The following is a 20,991-nucleotide window of genomic DNA, read 5'->3' as shown; positions in this document are numbered from 1 at the left end:
CGTATTAATACTACAAATGAGTTGAAGTCCTTTTGTTATTCATACTGCCGAATATATTTATTAATTGCACAAAAATTATGGAATTAAAATTAAATGTATGAGTTTTATGTATATATAGATACATCTAAAATATGACTGACCTTAAAATATTGGCAAACTGTGTCATGAGACATGGTTCTGATGGACTGTGTACTTCTTTAAGCAGGATTTGTACAGAAACCATAATTTTATATTCATTCATTCATTTATTCATTATCTACCGCTTATCCGAACTTCTCAGGTCACAGGGAGCCTGTGCCTATCTCAGGCGTCATCGGGGATTGAGGCAGGATACACCCTGGACGGAGTGCCAACCCATCGCAGGGCACACACACTCTCATTCACTCACTCACACACACACACACACACACACACACACACACACACACACACACACACACACACACACACACACACACACTATGGACAATTTTCCAGAGATGCCAATCAACCTACCATGCATGTCTTTGGACCGGGGGAGGAAACCGGAGTACCCGGAGGAAACCCCCGAGGCACGGTTAGAACATGCAAACTCCACACACACAAGGCAGAGACGGGAATCGAACACCCAACCCTGGAGGTGTGAGGCAAACGTGCTAACCACTGAGCCATCGCGCCCCCCATAATTTTAAGTTGTATACTGAAATTCATATGATAATAAAAATTCAGTGAAGCAGTGTAAACAGCTGAGGGGAACGAAGTGAGGTGAAGTTTGGAGAAAGAATGTGTAGTTTATTAGAAGGTCGTGATTCTGCATACTGTGGTGTCTATTTTATTATGGGACATGTATGTGGAATAGTAATCTTTCTAAGGAAAAAACGGGACAGAAACGGGTAAAACGTATACACTATTTATTATAATAGAGAAGAGGAGACTGAAAGAACTCATACAGGCTACAATCTCTGCTAAAACACTTCTTTATTTTCCATTTCTTCTGTCTTTGGCAGTTTATTGACTTATGGAACTCAGATTGCAGACTTTCTGTCTGTCTGTTGTTGCTTCCTGACCATCTGCGTGTCTGTCCAACATTTTCATTAGTGAGATATTCAAACATTACATTATGCATGTGAATTTGGGGTCAGCTGTCAAATCAATGGTTGAAATTTGGGAAGCGGCGTAATTCTTATCGAAAGTCGTACTGGAATTTATGATAATGAAACAGTCATAAACATTTTGCTTTTGCCAAATAATCAGCAGGAATGATCTAGAAAAAAATACATATCTCTGCTAGGTGTAAGAAAATCCCTTTTTTTTATCTTTACTTTCATTATGTACAATACACAGATCACACATACATTCATAATTTCAATCATTTAAATTTTATTTTTTTTAAAAATTAAAAAACCGACACTATAAACCTCAATGATTCTCAATTAAATCTTTAGCACCCATCTGTAAATTAGAAAACAGAATTAGTTTTTCGTATGTTCCATCATCTTCCTGCACATTTATAAATTCAAGCACTCAGTAGTAAAACAAAAAAATTTAAAATAAATACAGAGAAAAAGAACCCCACAAAAACCTTTTCAGCATCTAATGGTACTGATACTACGTTGAACCTGTTTATTAAAAAAAAAAAAAAAAAAAAAAAAAAGGAAAGAAAGGAAAAAAAAGGAAAGAAATCATGAACGATAAATGTACACATATACATATTTAATTAATATCCCCCAGGTTGTATCAGTAAACAAAACTGACCTTGTTTCTTTAGCGTTAAATTCAGATTCACAGATGATAGAAAATCTAAAGTACTGTGATGTGATAACTGGAAAAGCAAAATATACCGTAACAAATAGATTGTACCATACAAGAGTGAGAGTACATTGAACATATGTATAGATTATTGTAATGAATGTGTATGGAAGAAGAAAAAAACTGAAATATGCTATGTATGTTATTAGCTGATATGATCCCTGTATTATGTAAATACTGGCAGGTAATATGTGGAATAATGTGTCTGCTATTTGAATATTTATTCTATATGTAAACTGCATGGTGAAATACAACTCCAAACGGAGTCACTTACCAAAATATATTCAATTCATATCTTTTTATTACCTCTGGTACTGCCACTAGACAAATTAAATCCTGCAAATGTTTGGACAAATCTTCATTTCTAAAGAACACTGAACAGTGAAAGTCAATTTCACTGAATTACTGTGCTTTTCATTTCCACTCATCACTTTTGAAAGCAGGCATGTGCATTTTTTTTTATTTCCACCGCTGACTTGTGAGGGACACATCTGATGTATTACATTGGGTATAATAAATATCCAGAGAATGACGAATGGACATATTGACCAGCATAAAGTCCAGGAGCTTGATCTGATGGTAATTGAACATGAACAGAGTCTCCAGACTGCAGAGGCAGTACTGCACTTCCTGATGCTTGATCCAGAAAACCTTTTTTGCACTCATCATATGTGTACATGACTGGTTCATTGTTCTTTTGAAGAGCCACCCACACATTGCCCCCTTTGCAGTGGACATGGTATGCAAAATAGTAAATTCCTGGTATACTGCAGGAGAAAATGCCAGTTTGAGGGTTGTAGTTGTGGTTGCCATTATACAAGATCTTATTGAAGACCACGGGTGTTCCAACAGGTGGAAATGGCGTGGTTAGCTGAGCAGTAAAGGCAGGCATCTCAAGAAAGTGTCTGCCACTGAATTCACCAGGCTTGATTTTCTTATAGGATCCTTGTTTGGCCCCATCAAGTCCTAGACCCATTTCAGGAAGAACAGCACCATCGCCAGAAGGAAGTCCAGGTGGACCAGGAGGACCGGGAAGGCCAGGTATTCCAGGTTTACCTGGAAATCCACCAGGACCCGGTTTTCCTGATGGACCCACTGGGCCTGGTAAACCAGCCTTTCCTTCACCTGGTGGTCCAGGCTTCCCTGGTGGTCCATATTCTCCCTTTGGTCCAGGCAGTCCAGGGGGTCCAATCGGTCCACTTGGCCCCATGAATCCTGGGATTCCTATTGGCCCTTGGCTACCTTTTTCTCCTGGTAGACCACCTTCCCCTTTTGGTCCAGGCTTGCCAGGAGCCCCCGGGAGACCAGGAAAACCTTTGTGTCCATTTTCACCCTGAGGCCCAAAAGGTCCTGGTAAGCCTCTGGGCCCTGGTTGCCCACCTTCTCCTGGAAGCCCTGATTTTCCTGGGAGTCCTGGAGGACCTGGTTCACCTGGGGGACCTACTGCTCCTTTTAGTCCAACTTCACCAACCTCTCCTTTTGGTCCAGGGAAGCCAATGCCACCTGGGGGTCCCATGGGACCAGATGGACCAGGAAGACCACCTGGTCCAGGTGGGCCAATTATTCCAGGAAATCCACCATGACCTTTCTCACCTTTCAGACCTGAAGGTCCAGGTAAGCCACCATGTCCTTTGTCACCTTTTGGTCCAGGGAATCCAGGTTTTCCAATTCCAGGTAACCCTGGACCCCCTGGAAAACCAGGTGGGCCTGACTCTCCCTTTCCACCTGGAAGACCAGGTGGCCCTGGAAAACCATCCAAACCAGGTTTGCCAATACCTGGTAGGCCTGGTGGCCCTGGTTGTCCCTCTTCACCAGGAGGGCCCTGTAACCCTTGCTCCCCAGGAAGACCTGGTTTACCGGGGCCCCCTTGGGCACCAGGTAACCCATTTAGACCTGGTTTTCCAACTCCTGGTAATCCTCCTGGACCTGGTATCCCTGGAGGCCCAGGTGGTCCGTTTATTCCTGGTAATCCTGGAAGACCAAGTCCAAAATCACCTTTAGGTCCTGGAAGCCCAGGAATCCCTGGAGCACCCTTTTGTCCAGGCTCTCCACGAAATCCAGGCTGTCCTGGTAATCCCTGTGCACCTGGTTTTGACAGACCTGGCAACCCAGGTGGGCCTGGATGACCTTGAGGTCCGGGCAATCCTACTGGACCCACACCACCTCCTGGTCCAAAGTCACCTTTAGGCCCTGGCAAGCCAATTACTCCAGGTTTTCCTGGTGAGCCTGGCATACCAGGTTTTCCAATCCCAGGGGGACCTGGAGCACCAGGTAGCCCTGGTTTCCCAGGAGGTCCTGGAATTCCCTGACCTGGTTGTCCAGGGGGACCTTGAGGTCCACGAGGTCCCATAGGCCCAACTTCGCCTGCAGGACCTTTCTGTCCTCTGGGAATATTTTCACCTGAAAGGAGAATGCAATATTACATGAGAAGGAGAAAAGTAGAGTATGTGAGGAGAATGCAAAGTGTTTGTGCTATATATGTAACTTTTGAAAAAGAACATCTTGCTATTAATATATTTAAAGCATAGCACAGTGTCTCACCTGAAGGACCTTTCTGACCTCGAAAAATATTCTCACCTAATGGGAAAATCCAATATTATAAATACATGTTATTCAAAAAGTTATGTTTTGTAGTAATTGAAAAATTGATCGATATTCACATGTTTACAGTACCTGATGGACCTTTCTGTCCTCTGAAAACATTTTCACCTGAGGAGAGAATGTGATATCATATTGATTTGTGCTGTACATGGGATATAATCAGAAAAGTACAGTGGATCATTTCTTTACACTATATATAAATAAGTATTGGTTAATTATGGGTAATCTATAATTACTGGTGATGGCTGCTTGGCTGAACAGTTTAAGGCTGAAACTGTTAGTAAGTGACACAGTGGCAGCTTTCTGTATATGTACAGGTCCTAGATGCCCAACTTGGTATTTGAAACAATTTTTAGTTCAATTAAATTTCATTTGTGTAGTGAAAGTTATTGTAATTTTTAATTCAAACTATTTTATCACTAATAAGCAAGCCTTAGGCAACAGTGACAAAACAACACAACTGAGACTATTGCCCCATTTCCACCGAGGCAGTTCGAGTGCTGGTTCGGAGCCAGAGCCTAATTTAGAACCAGTTCTTTCTGTCTCGACCGCCAAAGAACCGGCTCTGAACCAGGAAAAGTGGTACTTAAGTAGCACCAAAACGTTGCTGGTCTAGACTTAAGAACCGCTTGCGTCAGGAGCTCTGTTAACGCATTTGATAATGTACCTTAAGTATACTAATGTTTAATACATTTTTACTTTACCGCGATATGATACATTATCAGCACACATGATAGTAGGTAGCTACATGCTAAGGCTAAATTTCTTTCTGTGTTAACGATAAAATAACGTTATGTACTTTATCGATTACAACCTCCGTTTATACAGATTACACGGAGCTGCACGTACACGTTTTATTCGCCGCGTTTGGATGCCAATGTAGGTTCGCAAAGCCATGAGCATTAACAGTAAAGCAACATCCGCCACTGTTGTTGCGTTTGTGTTTGCCGCTGCTGCGCTAACGTTGCTGGGACACGTGACACGTATACAGTGACGTCACACTCGGCGCTGTGATGGCTCTCTAGCCGGTGGAAAGGCAAACCGGTTCTTAGAAGGTTCGCCAGTGGAACCAACTTTGAACCAGCACTAGCGCTAGCTCTGAACCAGCACCCGGTTCTTTCCGGTGGAAAAGAGGCATATGAGGATAATATGAGGGAGAAGCCTTGAGAGGAACCAGAATCAAAAGGGAAACCCATTCTCAGCTGGGTTACACTGGGAAGTGTGATTATAAATAATGTCCGTTCTATAACTATATATATATATATATATATATATATATATATATATATATATATATATATATATATATACGTATATATATATATATATATATATATATATATATATATATATATATATATATATATATATATTCATATACACATATATACGTATATATATATATATACGTATATATATATATATATGTATGTGTATATATATATATATAGTCAGCTTTTTAGCTAGTTATAAATCAGTGTCATTTCTGAATTTATTTTAGATTTAAGACTAATTCATTCCAGCCAAAACCATCAAATGTTTAATGATCAACGATGGAGACCTGAGTGTAAACCTGGCCATGTCATAGTCTCCAAAGTGGTTAAAGTGGTACATGTTACCACTTAATTGTCTTTAATTATATATGATTGTTAAGAATGTGAATTATTGTGTGGGTGAACCATGTGCATGTCACAGTTCCTAGATTATATTCGTTTTGGCAAAAGCAGGCAAGTTCGTTAAATTTAATGTGAGCTTTTCAGTGGCATCATTGTATCATGAGATGGCAAGCAACAGCTTAATGACGTAAATGTGGGCAAGACTAAAACAAAAACGTCTGTAGAAGAAATGTTGAGAGGCTACCTGCTGTGCTGTAGTGTCTGGAACGAATTAATTGTGAAACCTGAAAAGCACCACCTTCATTATAATCTAAATTTTACTTACAGTATGTCCTAGCACAAAAGGTTGCATATTAATGTACACATATGATGTAGACAACTGTAGAAAATTAAGCCACTGTATTCATTGTTATGATTTTTTACTTAAAAAATATTTTTTTAACTATATTCATACCTTTGCCTAGACTGGGGTTTGCCAAAGGAAAGGGCATCTGTAGCTGTTCCTTTCCATAGTAGGGGAGCATAGCCATATCGTTTCCATATTGCAGATGAGGCAACTCTTTCCCTAAGTATTGCTGTTGGGGTATCGCTTCCTTGCCCATTGGTGTGTGAGGTAACTGCGGCAGTGGTTGGTTTTGGTGGGCAAGCTGCTGGTGTCCATAATATGCCCCTGCTTTAGCATGATGCAGCAGGTAAACTTGTACCACCAAGGCAAATCCACAGGCAGAGTGGAGATGCATGGCCATGTACTGCAGAATGGAAGAAGGGTGAGAAATTGATGCACTGTTCAAATATATCAATAGCAGATTTGACATTTAGTAGACCAAAATGTTCTAGTATGAACCCCTGTGAGCTTCCCAAGGGCATTGTTTTAGTCAAAAGGAACATCAAATGGTGTTCATTTTCTCTCGATAAGATAAAGGATTGACAACTTTTTAAAAGATTTGTCTCTTGTATGCAGTTAAGCTGGTAAAAATTGCCAAGGTGAACTGCTTAAACAATTAAACTGTAGCCTTAATAAATATTTGGGATTTGTGTGTGTTGATGCTGTCATTTCTGCAGCTCGCAGTCATGTTGCAGTCAAGTAAAGCAATAATGAAGTTCCACAGATGTTCTTTTTGTGTTCAAAATCATTTGACAAAATCATTTGACAACCATTACTAAAATATGTTGCTGAGATATGGATGAATAGAATAATACAAAATAGGTTGGGCTGCTTAGGGAAAAATAATCAATGATCGGGTTGGTATACTGAGGTAAAGTTACTTTTATGATCCCAAAGTTTTTTGCTCTCATATGTCCATATGCATTTTATTAATTTTATATGACAGAAATTCACCAACATTTCTTAATGTATTAAAGTACTACAAGTTATTTATATATTTTTGTTACATTTAAAATACATTATTGTCATGAGGCGGGGCAGGAAGCGGACCCAGACGCAGGATAGCAAAACAAAACAGGGTTTAATAACAGAGGACCACGTAACAAGACACGGACTAGATACAGGACAAAGACAACAGTAGATTCCGCGCAATGCGGCACACTAAAATACAAAGGACAATGATGACACAATGAGGAGCAGGTGTGGTGACAGGGAGGAGCAGAAGAAGGCAGGGCAGACACGTGACGAGAAACATAAACAAAACAACTGCACATGGCCAAAGTCCAGGTTGAGTCATAACAATTATACTGTGTTCTCATGTTAAAGTAGCTATAAACAATATAAACTCTATTGCCCCTCTTAAGGCAAGAAGGCAAAAAAAAAATCTTGACATAAGACACAAACTCCTCTGTCTGAAAGGTGTCAGAAAATGTACGGTTGCAACCTTGATTATTTGAACTAAACACTGTGACTATATTAGCAATAAAGTAATCAACAAACAGTCTCCATCTGATGCCTGTACTTTTAGTACAAAATTTAACACTATCCTTGTTTTTTGTGGTTCATTTCCTTGTTTTTTGTGATTCATACTCACGAGTCTGGTTAAAATGGGATTACTTAAAGTCTTCTATGATGAATGAGAAAATTTTGAAATTTAGAAATAAGGCACACCCAGTCTCTGTTCTAAACAGAAGGTCCTGTAGATGTAGTGTTCTAGAAATCTACAAATTCCTCACAGATTATATAGTTGTATGAATGTGTGTGTGTGTTTGGAGGTGGAGGAGGGGTGTGCGCTGGAGTTAGTCACGCAACAACCTCAAATCCCAGATAACAGCAACACAACATGGTTTACTTTCTTTTCTGCTCTATCACACCTGATTTTATTTGACACTAAACTCAAAGGTGCACTATTTAAATTTCCAAGAGCAGGAACAGTGAATACTGAATGAATAGTGTAGAAATAACAGCAATGGATAGAACTCCAGCAAATGTAAGCACTCTTTATTCTCTGAGAGAATGTCTTGTATTGAGCTTTACTGGCAGTGGAAACAAGGGCTAATCTGGAACACATTTTGACACCTCATTCATAGAAAAACAGAACTTATCTGGGCGAGTTCCAAATGCAAATGATGAATTGCTCAAGTAAAAGTGTTTAAGCCAGAAATAAATTGTCCACTTGCCCCCCCCCCAAATTTTGATTGCCACTCGTGTAATTGGAAGAAATCCAAAAAATGTTTATCGCAATAAGTTAAAAAATATATAATTTATCATTTTTCATACTTTCTCAAACACTAATAATGTATTTTACTTGATTAAAGCTTTCAAGACTAGAGAATAATCACACAATTTTCCTGCTTTGCATGTTATTTTATTGTTTTTATTTTTTTATATAACAATATTGAATTAATTATTAGTTAATTATATGATTTTTTTTTAAATAGTACGTTATTGTTTTGGAAGAAACTGCTCATCTAAAGAAAGATATCCATTAGGTACCTTTTACTTTTTTAGGGTCCCCAAGAATCTATTACAAAGCTACAATTAATTATCCAGTGAATTCTTAAGGAACCTTTATACATATATTTCTATGAGTTTAGGCTTGATTACATGAGAACCATAAATCCCCAAGCTGGGTTGGCACCACTGGTCTTAGGGGTTTATATATATATAAAGATTTAATATAACAGACTAGATAACCTTAGTTCATTTTGTGCAGGATCTCCACATTTCATCATCTGAGTTGACTAAATGAATTCTATAAATATAGGCAACATTAAGCAAGTATATAGTTAACATTTTTTTCCTTTTTTCCTCTGTATTTATACATTGTTTTGTGTATACAGCATTTCTTTCTCTTTGCTGCTGTAACAGAGAAATTTCCCCATTGTCTGAAGAATAAGGGTATATCTTATCAGCTTCCCATGTTTACTAGAAATTACAGTAAATTTATAGCCACAAAAATGGTCAAAAGTGGTTTTCTGGAAAGAAATAAAAAATTGATCTGAATAGGCCTATAAGAAAGCATCAAAACCAAGTCTTTTCCAATAATAAAGTAAATATCTCTATTAGTGCTCGGCAACGATTAAATATTTTAATCGCGATTAATCGCATGATTTTTCTGTGATGCGCAAAATTCAATAATGAAATAAAAAGTGTATTGTGTAATTCTATTCTTTCAAAGTACTGCTGTATGAACAAAAGTGCAATAACCTAATAACCAAATAAAGTGCTTTTTTACAGCAGTAGCAATTAACACTTCTTGTAAATCTTAACTTAAACATTAATGTAGTCAAATTAAATATAACATTAACGTATAAATAAAACATTAAAACAATAATGTTTTATTAAATAAAACATTACCGTTTTTATTTAGTTTGTAAAAAAAAAAAAAAATTATGTCCAGAACCTTTAAAAAAAATTATGTCCAGAAGATTTCGGTACCTTTTTCCATTTTTTCTGTCCGCACCAGATATTTTCTGTTTCACGCTGTAGCGCTCTTAGGCACACAACAAATGCTTTCATTGGTTGAGACGCGTGATGACGCTCATCCCAAGCAGTCAGTAGCCTACAGATAAACATCCCACCCCTCCTGTGACCCATGGTATGTGTTGTATTCGGTTGTATTATCACAGTCTATCTATGTGTATTCAAACGCAGTGAGCAACGAACTTTCAAAATAAAAAGTATGTTAACGCGAGATAAACTAATTGTCGGCGTTAATTAATTAATGCGTTAACGTGATAAAAACGCGTTAACTTGCCCAGCCCTAATCTCTATATTTACTCCCACCGTTGATTTCCAGTGCCACTCATTATACCTTTTAGGATAACCATAATGTTATTTAATCCTAACCCTAATCTAACCTTAACCCTAACCCAACCCTAATCTAACCCTAGCCCTGACCTAACCCTAACCCAGTCTAACTCTAACCCTAATCCTAATCTAACCCTAACCCTAATCTAACCTTAATTTAACCTTAACCCTAATCTAACCTTAACCCTAACTCTAATCTAACCCTCACCCTAATCTAACCCTAACCCTAGCCCTGATCTAACCCTAACCCTAATCTAACCCTAACCCAACCCTAATCTAACCCTAACCCTAGCCCTAACCCTAAGATAACCCTAACCCTAAACCTAACCCCTGGATTTAGATTGATTGAACACTTAAAATATTTAAACAATTCAGTTTTAAGTTAGAATCTTCCTTCATATTTCATAGCAAGTATACAGTAAATTGTAAGAGAGACCCAGTCAAGAGAGTCACAATCTTTGGGGTTTTAGTCTCACACACACACACACACACACACACACACACACACACACACACACACACACACTTACCGTACTGTAAACGTCTTTGTTGTTCTCTATATAAACTGCTCAGGGATATTTTCTAATATGCAAAGCTTTCATATTACCTTGTGTTGTGTGTAAATCCTGAGAGCTTTTATAGATGGTTTTGCTCTTTGGATTGTATATTTAGTTAAGATATTTATATTGTGCCTGTGTAACTTTTGAACACTAATACCTACTTTATATCTACTTTTAAATAGATAGATAGATAGATAGATAGATAGATAGATAGATAGATAGATAGATAGATAGATAGATAGATATACTTTTATTGCTATGAGAACTTATATTAATAGCTATAAAATTTTCCCAGTGTGGTACTGATCTGACCATGTCACGTACTATGACTTCCCGAATATGGCATTAATGATACATGTTTTATGAAGGCCTTATGTAGGTGCTTTCACCAAAATGTAACACTCACCGGAGCAGACATGACCACAGCCACCACATTATGCACAAAAACGAAAAATATGAGTGCTGTTAAACCACAGAGCAGCTACGTATGACGGAGAAATCTCAGCTCGCTTGTCAGAACAGCGGACAACTGCCAATTTGTTTGATTTATTAAAGCCATACGTGTGATCTGATTTCTTCGTTTAATACATAGAGGAGGACAGACGAAGTGTTTGGGCGATTAGACAGCGTGCTAATCACTTGTGCTTGGCATGATTTCTAAAGATGAATATGAGAAAATGAAGAGATTTGAGATCACCACTTTCATAATGTAGAGATCCAAGGCCACATTTATGACTTCAAAAGTGGCACTGAGGGTCTGGGGATGATAGAAAACATTTCCACACTAAAATGCAGAACTACAGTATGCAGTAAAGAATTAGCATAGTGAATGAGCAGGAAAGTATTCCAGTAGTTGTACATACAGTACTACCAAGAAAAATACTTTTATGTGGCTTTCAAATTTGACTGCAGTTCAATTCCATGAGTTGTTGAACATGGTGATTCAGCATACGTGGTGTCATCACGTTCAAGATTTTACTGTTAGTGAAGAAGCTTGTAAACCAACAAAGTTAAGAGACAGTTTAGACTGCAGTATCACGATAGCACAGTAAAAGCAATTCTATTGCTTGTGCACATACGTGAATAGTGTACTATAGTGATGTCATTTGTTATCAAGTGTTTGACTCTCAGCTGTGTGATTGAGTCATATTAGCAAGATATATGCATCTCCATATGTTTTTTAAAACTTTTTTTTTTAATTTAAAGGTTTAGTAAGAGTTCATGTGGAAATAAATGCAACATGATAAATTTATCATGTTGCATTTATTTCCACATGAACTCTTACTAAACCTTTAAATAAAAAAAAAAAGTTTTATATATATATATATTCTCCAGTTCAGAAGAAGAAATGTGGTAAGGAGTCATTTAAGAGTCAACTCTTAGTTAGCTAAGCCAAATGATCTGACTCACTGAACAGCTGGAAATCCCCATCACTATCTTATTTGAAATTCCAAGTTAACACATTTAATATATTGAAGACATTTTGCTCTCTAATTTTTTTAATTGTTCGATAAAGAAATTTAAAAAATGTAAAAGTTTTAATTTAATTGTTAATTTATGATTCATTTCTAAAATATTATTCGGTTGAAACAAATTCAGCTACATTAACTGTTACAAACCAATGTTGTGTTTTATTAATAAAAAGCTCATACTGAAAAAAATCTCTAAACCTTGTTCCATGGCTGTAAATAATATTTAACTATTAGCTTTAGAACGTATAAAAAGGTTAACACACTAACAATTTTGGAGACACACTAATTTTATAAAAAGCAATGATATGTCACAAATCAGATCATAGTTCAGTTGAAGCATACGATGTGTTTGTAGGTTATGCTCGTATAGTATTTTCATATAAATTCATAGCAGACATTTTAAAGAATGAAAAATTTGTTAGTGAATTATTCGTATTACAGATGCAAGCAAATAACATATGGTGGTGTGACTGTAGTTCAATTGCTTAACACAGCAGCACAGTGTGTGTGTGTGTGTGTGTGTGTGTGTGTGTGTGTGTGTGTGTGTGTGTGTGTGTAAGTAAAATGATCCTAATCCAAATAATCTCACACACACTGTTAAACCGAATCGCACATCCTTCCTGCATCACTAGCACCATGTCAATAAATAAATAAATAAATAAATAAATAAGGGTTTGCTGGAAAATATGAAGCAAAAGCCAAAACATCTCAAATCACCAATGAATATTCATAACTCTGTGTTTAATAGAAAATAAAACAAACTTTTCACACTGGTACATCTGCAGGGTTATAGATTTGGTAGTAAAAACAATTTATGCTGTATTACCTAAGGAATAAAACACTCCTTAAATACTAAAATACTGTATATATATTTTTGCTTTATAATATCCAATGCTGAAGTAATTAAAAAAATAAATTACATTAAAATATAAATAACATTACATGGGGTGACTGATAGCACATCAGTTCAAGTGAAAGGACGTACGGCTAAGTACTATACAGTGACCCATACTCAGAATTTGTTCTCTGCATTTAACCCATCCTCAGTCGTGGCCAGCCCGAGACTCAAACCCACAACCTTAGGGTTGAGAGTCAGACTCTCTAACCATTAGGCCACAACTTCCGAATAGTCAAACCTTTGAAATAGTACTAGGACTTTCAAACAGTGAGTACACACTAAAATTCACTAGAATTGAGCAGAATTAAATAGTTTTTTTCTTGAAGTGATGAGCTGGATAGCAAGTGTCTGTGCTTATGATCACGATTAAACTTATTTTTATTGCTTTATAAATAAATAAATATATACATAATGAACTAAATCTTTTTTTTTTCAAATCAATTCGTAATATTTTTTTAATAAAATGCCTGTTTATGCCTAGTCATGTCATATTCATGGTCTGTTCATTAACATATTTATCTGAATCGTTTAAAGGTCTTATTTACTGTGAGCCAAAGGTGGAGTTAAGTAGCCAAGACACAAATCCAAAAATGAAAAGAGGAGCTTTTGTTACTTCGTGTTCTTGGGGTTTGACATCAAATCCACTGGAGCTAGCCAGAGGAAAACATGCGCAACAATTTCACCCATAATTATCTGCGATATGATCCACCCTGTAGCCTAATTCCCAAATAAAAACTCTCTTTTACCCAAACTTTCCACGATTAGGTTTTTAAAAAAAACACCATTATCAGCCTTATAATTATAAGCAAGGTTTGAATTAGCAGCTTACATGAAAGCAGAAGCTTTCTTTCAGGGAACAGTTTACTGAAACTTTTACTGGGAAGAGTTTACCGTTTACTAAAACACACTAGGAACAGTTCAGTGAAACAATCACTGGGAACAGTTTACTGAAACACTAGGAACAGTTTAGTGAAACACTCACTGGGAACAGTTTAGTGAAACACTCACTGGGAACAGTTTACTGTTCAGTGAAACACTCACTGGGAACAGTTTAGTGAAACACTGGGAACAGTTTAGTGTAACACTCACTGGGAACAGTTTAGTGTAACACTCACTGGGAACAGTTTAGTGTAACTCACTGGGAACAGTTTAGTGTAACTCACTGGGAATAGTTCACTGTTTACTGAAACACACTGGGAACAGTTTTGTTGTTCACCTACACATTTACTGGGAACAGTTTACAGTTTCCTGAAACACTCACTGGGAACAGTTTACTGTTCAGTGAAACACTCACTGGGAACAGTTTACTGTTCAGTGAAACACTCACTGGGAACAGTTTACTGAAACACTAGGAACAGTTTACTGAAACACTAGGACACTAGGAAGTTTAGTGAAACACTCACTGGGAACAGTTTACTGAAACACTCACTGGGAACAGTTTGCTGAAACACTAGGAACAGTTTAGTGAAACACTCACTGGGAACAGTTTAATGAAACACTAAGAATAGTTTAGTGAAACACTCACTGGGGAGCAGTTTAGTGAAACAGTCACTGGGAGCAGTTTAGTGAAACACTAGGAACAGTTTAGTGAAACACTCACTAAAAACAGTTTAGTGTAACTCACTTGGAACAGTTTATTTTTCACAGAAACATTTACTGGGAACAGTTTACAGTTTACTGAAACACTCACTGGGAACAGTTTGCTGAAACACTAGGAACAGTTTAGTGAAACACTCACTGGGAACAGTTTAGTGTAACACTGACTGAGAATAGTTCACTGTTTACTGAAACACACTGGGAACATTTACTGAAACTCTTACTGGGAACAGTTTACAGTTTACTGAAAAACTCACTGGGAACAGTTTCCTGAAACACACATTCGGAACTCTTTAAATTTATGACCAAACAAAGCTTATAAACCCATTAGAATCATGAATGAATCGGTCACTGAACATTCTTGTTGTGGACGGATGAAAATTAACTGGTGTACATTTCCAAACATATTATCAAGTACTGATGGACATACAGTTATCAAAAGACATTCACTATTTGCTCAATAGTTCTCTTTATCTGTGTTGTGTCTTAACAAGTAAACTTACTGTTAAGCAATTACATGTTACAGTAACTTTATGATATAGTAAAATATACTGAAATAGTAAAAATGTTTTTTTTTTCTTGGAAATAAAATTATGTATGAGTCCAAATATTTTCACTTGTATGCTAACTTTTTCTATTAGGATTTTTTTTCTATTAACTAAATAGTGATAATATTAGTTATAATATTAGCTACTGTGGCTAGCTTCATTCATGGACCTTTTCTAAAATAGTCATTTTATTTAAAGACACTTTTCTTATGGTAGGTAGCTTGGGGATTTTCACTATTGCTAGCTATCTTTCTTAGATATTTCTTATAATTAAATAATTTAAGTGTTATCTCTAATATTAGCTTGTTAGCTTTGTTCACATATCTTTAGTATTTCAAGGAACTTGTTTCAAATATTAGCCACTGTGGGGATTTTAAACATTAGTTAGCTAGTTTTTTTTTTGTTTTTTTTTTTTGGGAGATGGTATCTAATCTAAGTTTAGCTGTAAATAGCTCTAGCACTGATTGGAAACTATTTCTAATGGTAACTAGCTAGTGTTAAATATTAAATTTGTGGATTTTTCCCCACTAATATGAGCTAACTAGTTTTCTGTAACTATAGATAACAAGATATGTCTAGAAGTTATTTTTTTGTAAATATAATTATGTATGAGTCGAAATATTTCATTTCAATTATCCTCACTTATAAAAAGTAAAAATACTTTATTACCATACTTTGTTAATATTTGAATAATATTTGAACCCTCCCTTTATTAGGCTAGTATTTAATACTATTTATTTTTTTAATCTTTTTTTTTTCATTTATGTTTTTTTAAACATCATAATATACTGAATCTGTGTCTCTGGACTCAAATCCTTTCAACAAAATGAACCAACTGGTCAACATATCTGAGTGCATTTTTTGAGAGAACTGCTATAAACTGGTTCACACACACACGTACATTCATACACATGCACACAAGCAGACTTTCCTACAGAGGTCAGCAGAGTGCAAAACTAGGCTACTGTGTGTGTACGTGTGTGTGTGTGTCGTGTGCAACTCAAATATACTTGAAATGAAATTCTGCATAATAGAGCTGCATAGTGTGGAAACAGCCACACAACCGTGTGAACACCAGACCTACTAGAAAACAAGCATGAATAAAAATGACCATAATGACAAACCTGGAAAACATGGAAAAAACCACACACACACACACACACACACACACACACACACACACACACAAACACACATATACACACACCTTAAGCCAGACCACTGGACACAATGGGAGTGTGCAAGCAAGAGGTTGAGAGAATACTTGCACAGAACATCTCAACTTTATAAACTTAACTTCTTAGCACATACTCTCTCTCTCTCTCTCTCTCTCTCTCTCTCTCTCTCTCTCTCTCTCTCTCTCTCTTTATTTTGCAAGACCCACAATCTTCAGCAAGCGTCATTTTGTGTGTGCACATATTTCAGTGTGTGTGTGTGTGTGTGTGTGTGTGTGTGTGTGTGTGTGTGTGTGTGTGTGTGATCATCCTGACAGTGCAGGAATGTAGAATCAGCTGACGGAAATTGACCATGGGCCAACGACACGACTGGAGCCGTAAAAAACATTCTCTCTCTCTGCATCTGTCTGTCTATCTGTCTCTTTCTGACTTTATCTATTTTTTTTACTCTGTCTAATTCTCTCTTTGTCTATCCGTCTCTTCTGCATTCTCTATATATGTCTATCTCTATGTCTGTCTGTCTCTTTCTCTTTTTTCTGTCTGGCTCTGTCTTATTCGCTCCTTCTCTTTCTTCTTTCTGTCTCTCTTTTGTGCCCTTTTCTTTCTCCCATCTGTCTCTTTCTTGCTCACAGTTTTTGCCTCTCTTTATCACTCTCTATCTCTCTTTGCCTACCTGTCTCTCTTTTTACCCTTATTTTTCTTATACTCACTTTTGCTTTCTTGCTCTATATCCAATTGTCTTTTTTCTTTCTGTATCTTTCTTGCCTAATCTTAATGTATCTACCAGTTTATCTCTTTCTTTCTTTTTGTCTGCTTATCTGTCTCTCTATGTTGTGCTCTCTCTCTCTCTCTCTCTATTTCTGTTCCAGAATGTTCAATTTTGTCTTGTTATATCCTGTGACTGTTATTTCACTGTCACCCTGGTGCTCGATGATGATTGGTCAGCAGGTTAATACATTACATTAATCTGTTAATCTATTGAAAATATCGTGAAATTCTATGTAAAGAGATGCTGACTGAACCTTTAAGGAAGGAATCTCCACCATCAGTACTTTTGTAAATAATAAGAGTTGGGTGAGGATTTTTTTTTCATTCTCATTATGAATAGGGTCAAGTTTCTTCACCAGCCAGAGAACAAACAAGGACAAGCCCATTTTCCAAACTAAATAATAATCCAGAACCTCTCACTAAAATCCCGAACACGTGCACACAAACATTTTACAGGTGTTTCCTCTGGAAAATGGATAAATGGAGGAAAGAAGGAGAGCATGGCAGCTTAGTTGTACCTACTTTAGAGGATACTGACGCATTTCATGTTGCATAAAAAAAATCCCACAGATATTTCAGCTATTCGTCATAAATCATTCTCGGGGCAAAGGCTACTCTACTGGACAAACACATAGTGACAGATTTATTTGGTATGGAACCTGAAGGAACGCTTGCCATGTGGTTGAATAAGCACATGCTTTTCACCCCTATGGCCTGTGTTTAGTTCTGTACAAACAACTACAACTGTCATAAATATAAATACGAGAGAGACAGAAAACAGGGGAGAGGGAGAATGATAGAGAGGGAAAACAAGTATTTAACCCTCAACCATTATGTGTGCTTTATACTGTATATTTTAAAAAATTGCCAAGCATCCATGATGTTATTGATTCGGGAAAAATAAATAAATTATATATATATATATATATATATATATATATATATATGTATGCCTATATTTCCTGCAGAATTTAGCACTGATGGTTGACCATCTCAGCCAAAATGTCTCCTATAAATCTTTCTACACTGGCTTTTAATGTCATGAAGTTTCTAGCATTGTTCAGGAATCTTCCATAAACCTAACTTATTTTATATGAGGACCAGCTTCTACCGTTCTACTGGGATTTCTGTATAATTAGCTACAGTAACTAGCATTGTTTGAGAATGTTTTATTTTTTCCTATTCACTAGCTTTCGTTTAAGGATAGTACAGCTGAATTATTAAAATATTATCTGTATAATTAGCTGGCTAGATTTGAGGAATTGTTTTCTTACATGAGCTAAAGCTAGGAATCTTTCATTGGCAATATTCTCTCTTTTATGTTAGGGTTTTTTTCCATAAGCATTCTTTCGATGACCTTATTAGTTCTAATATAAGTTCTAATTTTAGCTTCCTGGCCTCATTCATGGATCTTTTCGAAATGTTTTTTTTAATGATAATTTAATTTGAAGACACTTTACTCGTGATCGAATAATTATCATCTCTAATATTACGTATATGGTTAGCTTTGTTCATATATTTTTTTGTATGTTGAGGAACGTATTTCTAACATTAGCCAATGTGGGACTTTTCAACAAGAGATGTTTTGGAGATATAATCTAATCTAAGCTTGCTTTTGTTTCAGGATTTACTCTATAATTAGCTCTAACACTTTTTTTTTTTTTTACCTTTTCTAATGTTAACTAGCTATTGAAGATTCTGAAGAGTTTGTTAAAGTTTGGATTTTTCCTACTAATGTGAGCTACAGTAACTGTATATAGCAAAAAAAGCTAGAATTCTTTATGGAGAACATTTAGTGCTAGACTGCTAGCTAATGTTGTGGTGGAATGTTGGTGATCTCGTGTTAGTTTAAGATTCATTTCTAATTTGCAAAATATTCCATTAGGAACTGCGGTTCAGGATACTTCTCTGCACTGTAAAATGCTGGTCGGTTCCCAGGACTGAAATAGCTTTGGTTATTCGGATACAATCCCTGTGTCTCCACATACCCTTAGCAACAGAAGTTTAAAAATTCAAAACATATTTTCAAATGAAACTAGACAAGATCTACTTGCTACTTGTAGACAAATGTAATTCGCAGGAATTAAGCTACCAGCAGGTTTAATTTACATAAAAATATGGCTTTATTAAAAACACCTGTTATAAATGAGTCACGTAGACACAGAGGACAGAAACTGAGCAGTGCTCCATTCACTGCCAGGGCCACCCCTGAGCTTGGATTTTAAACATTTTATCTATTGGGTTATCCAAGAGGTGAACTGACCATCATACATGCTGGGAGGGGGCTTATGTTGTACAGTACATATATCCTGCTGCACCTTGGTTTAACCTACATTCTTTTTTCCTTTATAACATTAACTGTGGCACTATTTCACAATTAGTTTTTACCTAGTAATCAGCCATATTGGCGCTAATTGATGCAGCAAATATGGAAGTCGGCATCTGATGCAGATCAGCTAAGAAATCTTTAATAATGGTCTTAATAAGTGTTTTGACTTTCCATAAAGAGGATTAAAGGAGACATCAGTTATGTCATATACAACGAATCAGACAGGAAAATATGTCAAATATGACATCTAACCAACAAGCCAACGTCGGCCTGATTCTCAAATTCGGAACTAAGCTTCCTGTGCAGCTACTGTATAAACACCTTGGTTATGAATCCAAAATAGATCTAACAGGCAAAGCATTCCGAGCATCTCCGGCTTCCCATGGCTGTGTCCGTGTTACACAACTATTCCGAGGAGCCAGACAATCCGAACCACAGCCGGCCGAATCGCAAACAGGAAGAATTCCCTTCACTCATGTTTTCAGTTTATACAGTACATGCATCAGGTTCTGCTTACCTCTTTCTTCTCTATCGCTGTCCCTCGCTCTTTCTTCTCACTTTCTCTCTCACTCTTTCTTTTTCCTCTCTGTGAAGTTGAACTGCAGCAGAAGGATGCAAAAACCAAACTGTGGTTATAAACCGCACTCAGCATGCTGGAGACTTTTATGGGCAGGTGGGAGGGATCTGGCCCATTCACAGAGAAGGAGGAGAGAGAAAGATGGAGAAAAGTAAATATGGAAAAGAAAGATAGATAGATAGATAGATAGATAGATAGATAGATAGATAGATAGATAGATAGATAGATAGATAGATAGATAGATTGATTTGAGTAAATATGGAAAATGGCGATAGAGACTGAGTGAGAGACTCAGATGCAGTGTTGTAATGTAACGAAGTAAAAATACTTCGTTACTGTACTTAAGTAGAAATTTCACGTATCTGTACTTTACTTCGCTATTTAAATTTATGTCAACTTTTACTTTTACTCCACTACATTTTCTAGATAAAATGTATACTTTTACTCCGTTATATTTCCAATAAGCATCTTCGTTACTCGTTACTACAAAATAAAATCAGAAGAAATGTGTGCGACTGCAATAAGGGAGGTTTGGCGAATCACTGCTCCTAGATTGCATTACGCGCTCCGCACGCTCTACGGAGAAGCACAGGTACGTGCAGCGTGCACGCGTAGTCAGAGCTGGAGCCGTTAATGTATAACGTTAATCGGCTGAAAGCCGCAAATACGGCGACCAAAAGCAGTGAAATTTCGCTATGCTTATTACCAGAGTTGTAGCACAAACAAAATATTAATGCAAACATTCCATTCAATACTAAATAAAAATAACATTTATTGATTTGGTCTTGAAGCCTGAGATAGGCACAGGCTCCCCGTGACCCGAGGTAGTTTGTGGATAAGCAGAAGAAAAAGAGTGAGTGAGTGA

At 36.8% G+C, this 20,991-nt stretch overlaps 1 protein-coding gene across 1 annotated transcript; it reads right to left on the bottom strand.

Moving 5' to 3' along the window:
- Nucleotides 1-940: 940 nt before the first annotated feature.
- col8a1b (collagen, type VIII, alpha 1b) lies at nt 941-20,212 on the bottom strand. The gene is made up of 5 exons (XM_027168419.2): nt 20,067-20,212; nt 6,460-6,754; nt 4,462-4,497; nt 4,330-4,365; nt 941-4,188 (listed from the first exon to the last, which is right to left on the bottom strand). The coding sequence occupies exons 1-5, from the start codon at nt 20,199-20,201 to the stop codon at nt 2,288-2,290; spliced, it is 2,403 nt and encodes an 800-aa protein (XP_027024220.1). The 5' UTR covers nt 20,202-20,212; the 3' UTR covers nt 941-2,287.
- Between the last annotated feature and the right edge of the window lie 779 nt (nt 20,213-20,991).

The sequence above is a fragment of the Tachysurus fulvidraco genome, chromosome 1, assembly GCF_022655615.1.
Source record: "Tachysurus fulvidraco isolate hzauxx_2018 chromosome 1, HZAU_PFXX_2.0, whole genome shotgun sequence".
NCBI lineage: Eukaryota > Metazoa > Chordata > Actinopteri > Siluriformes > Bagridae > Tachysurus > Tachysurus fulvidraco.
Note: the sequence above shows the minus strand (reverse complement) of the source record. Positions and strands in the feature narration are given on the sequence as shown.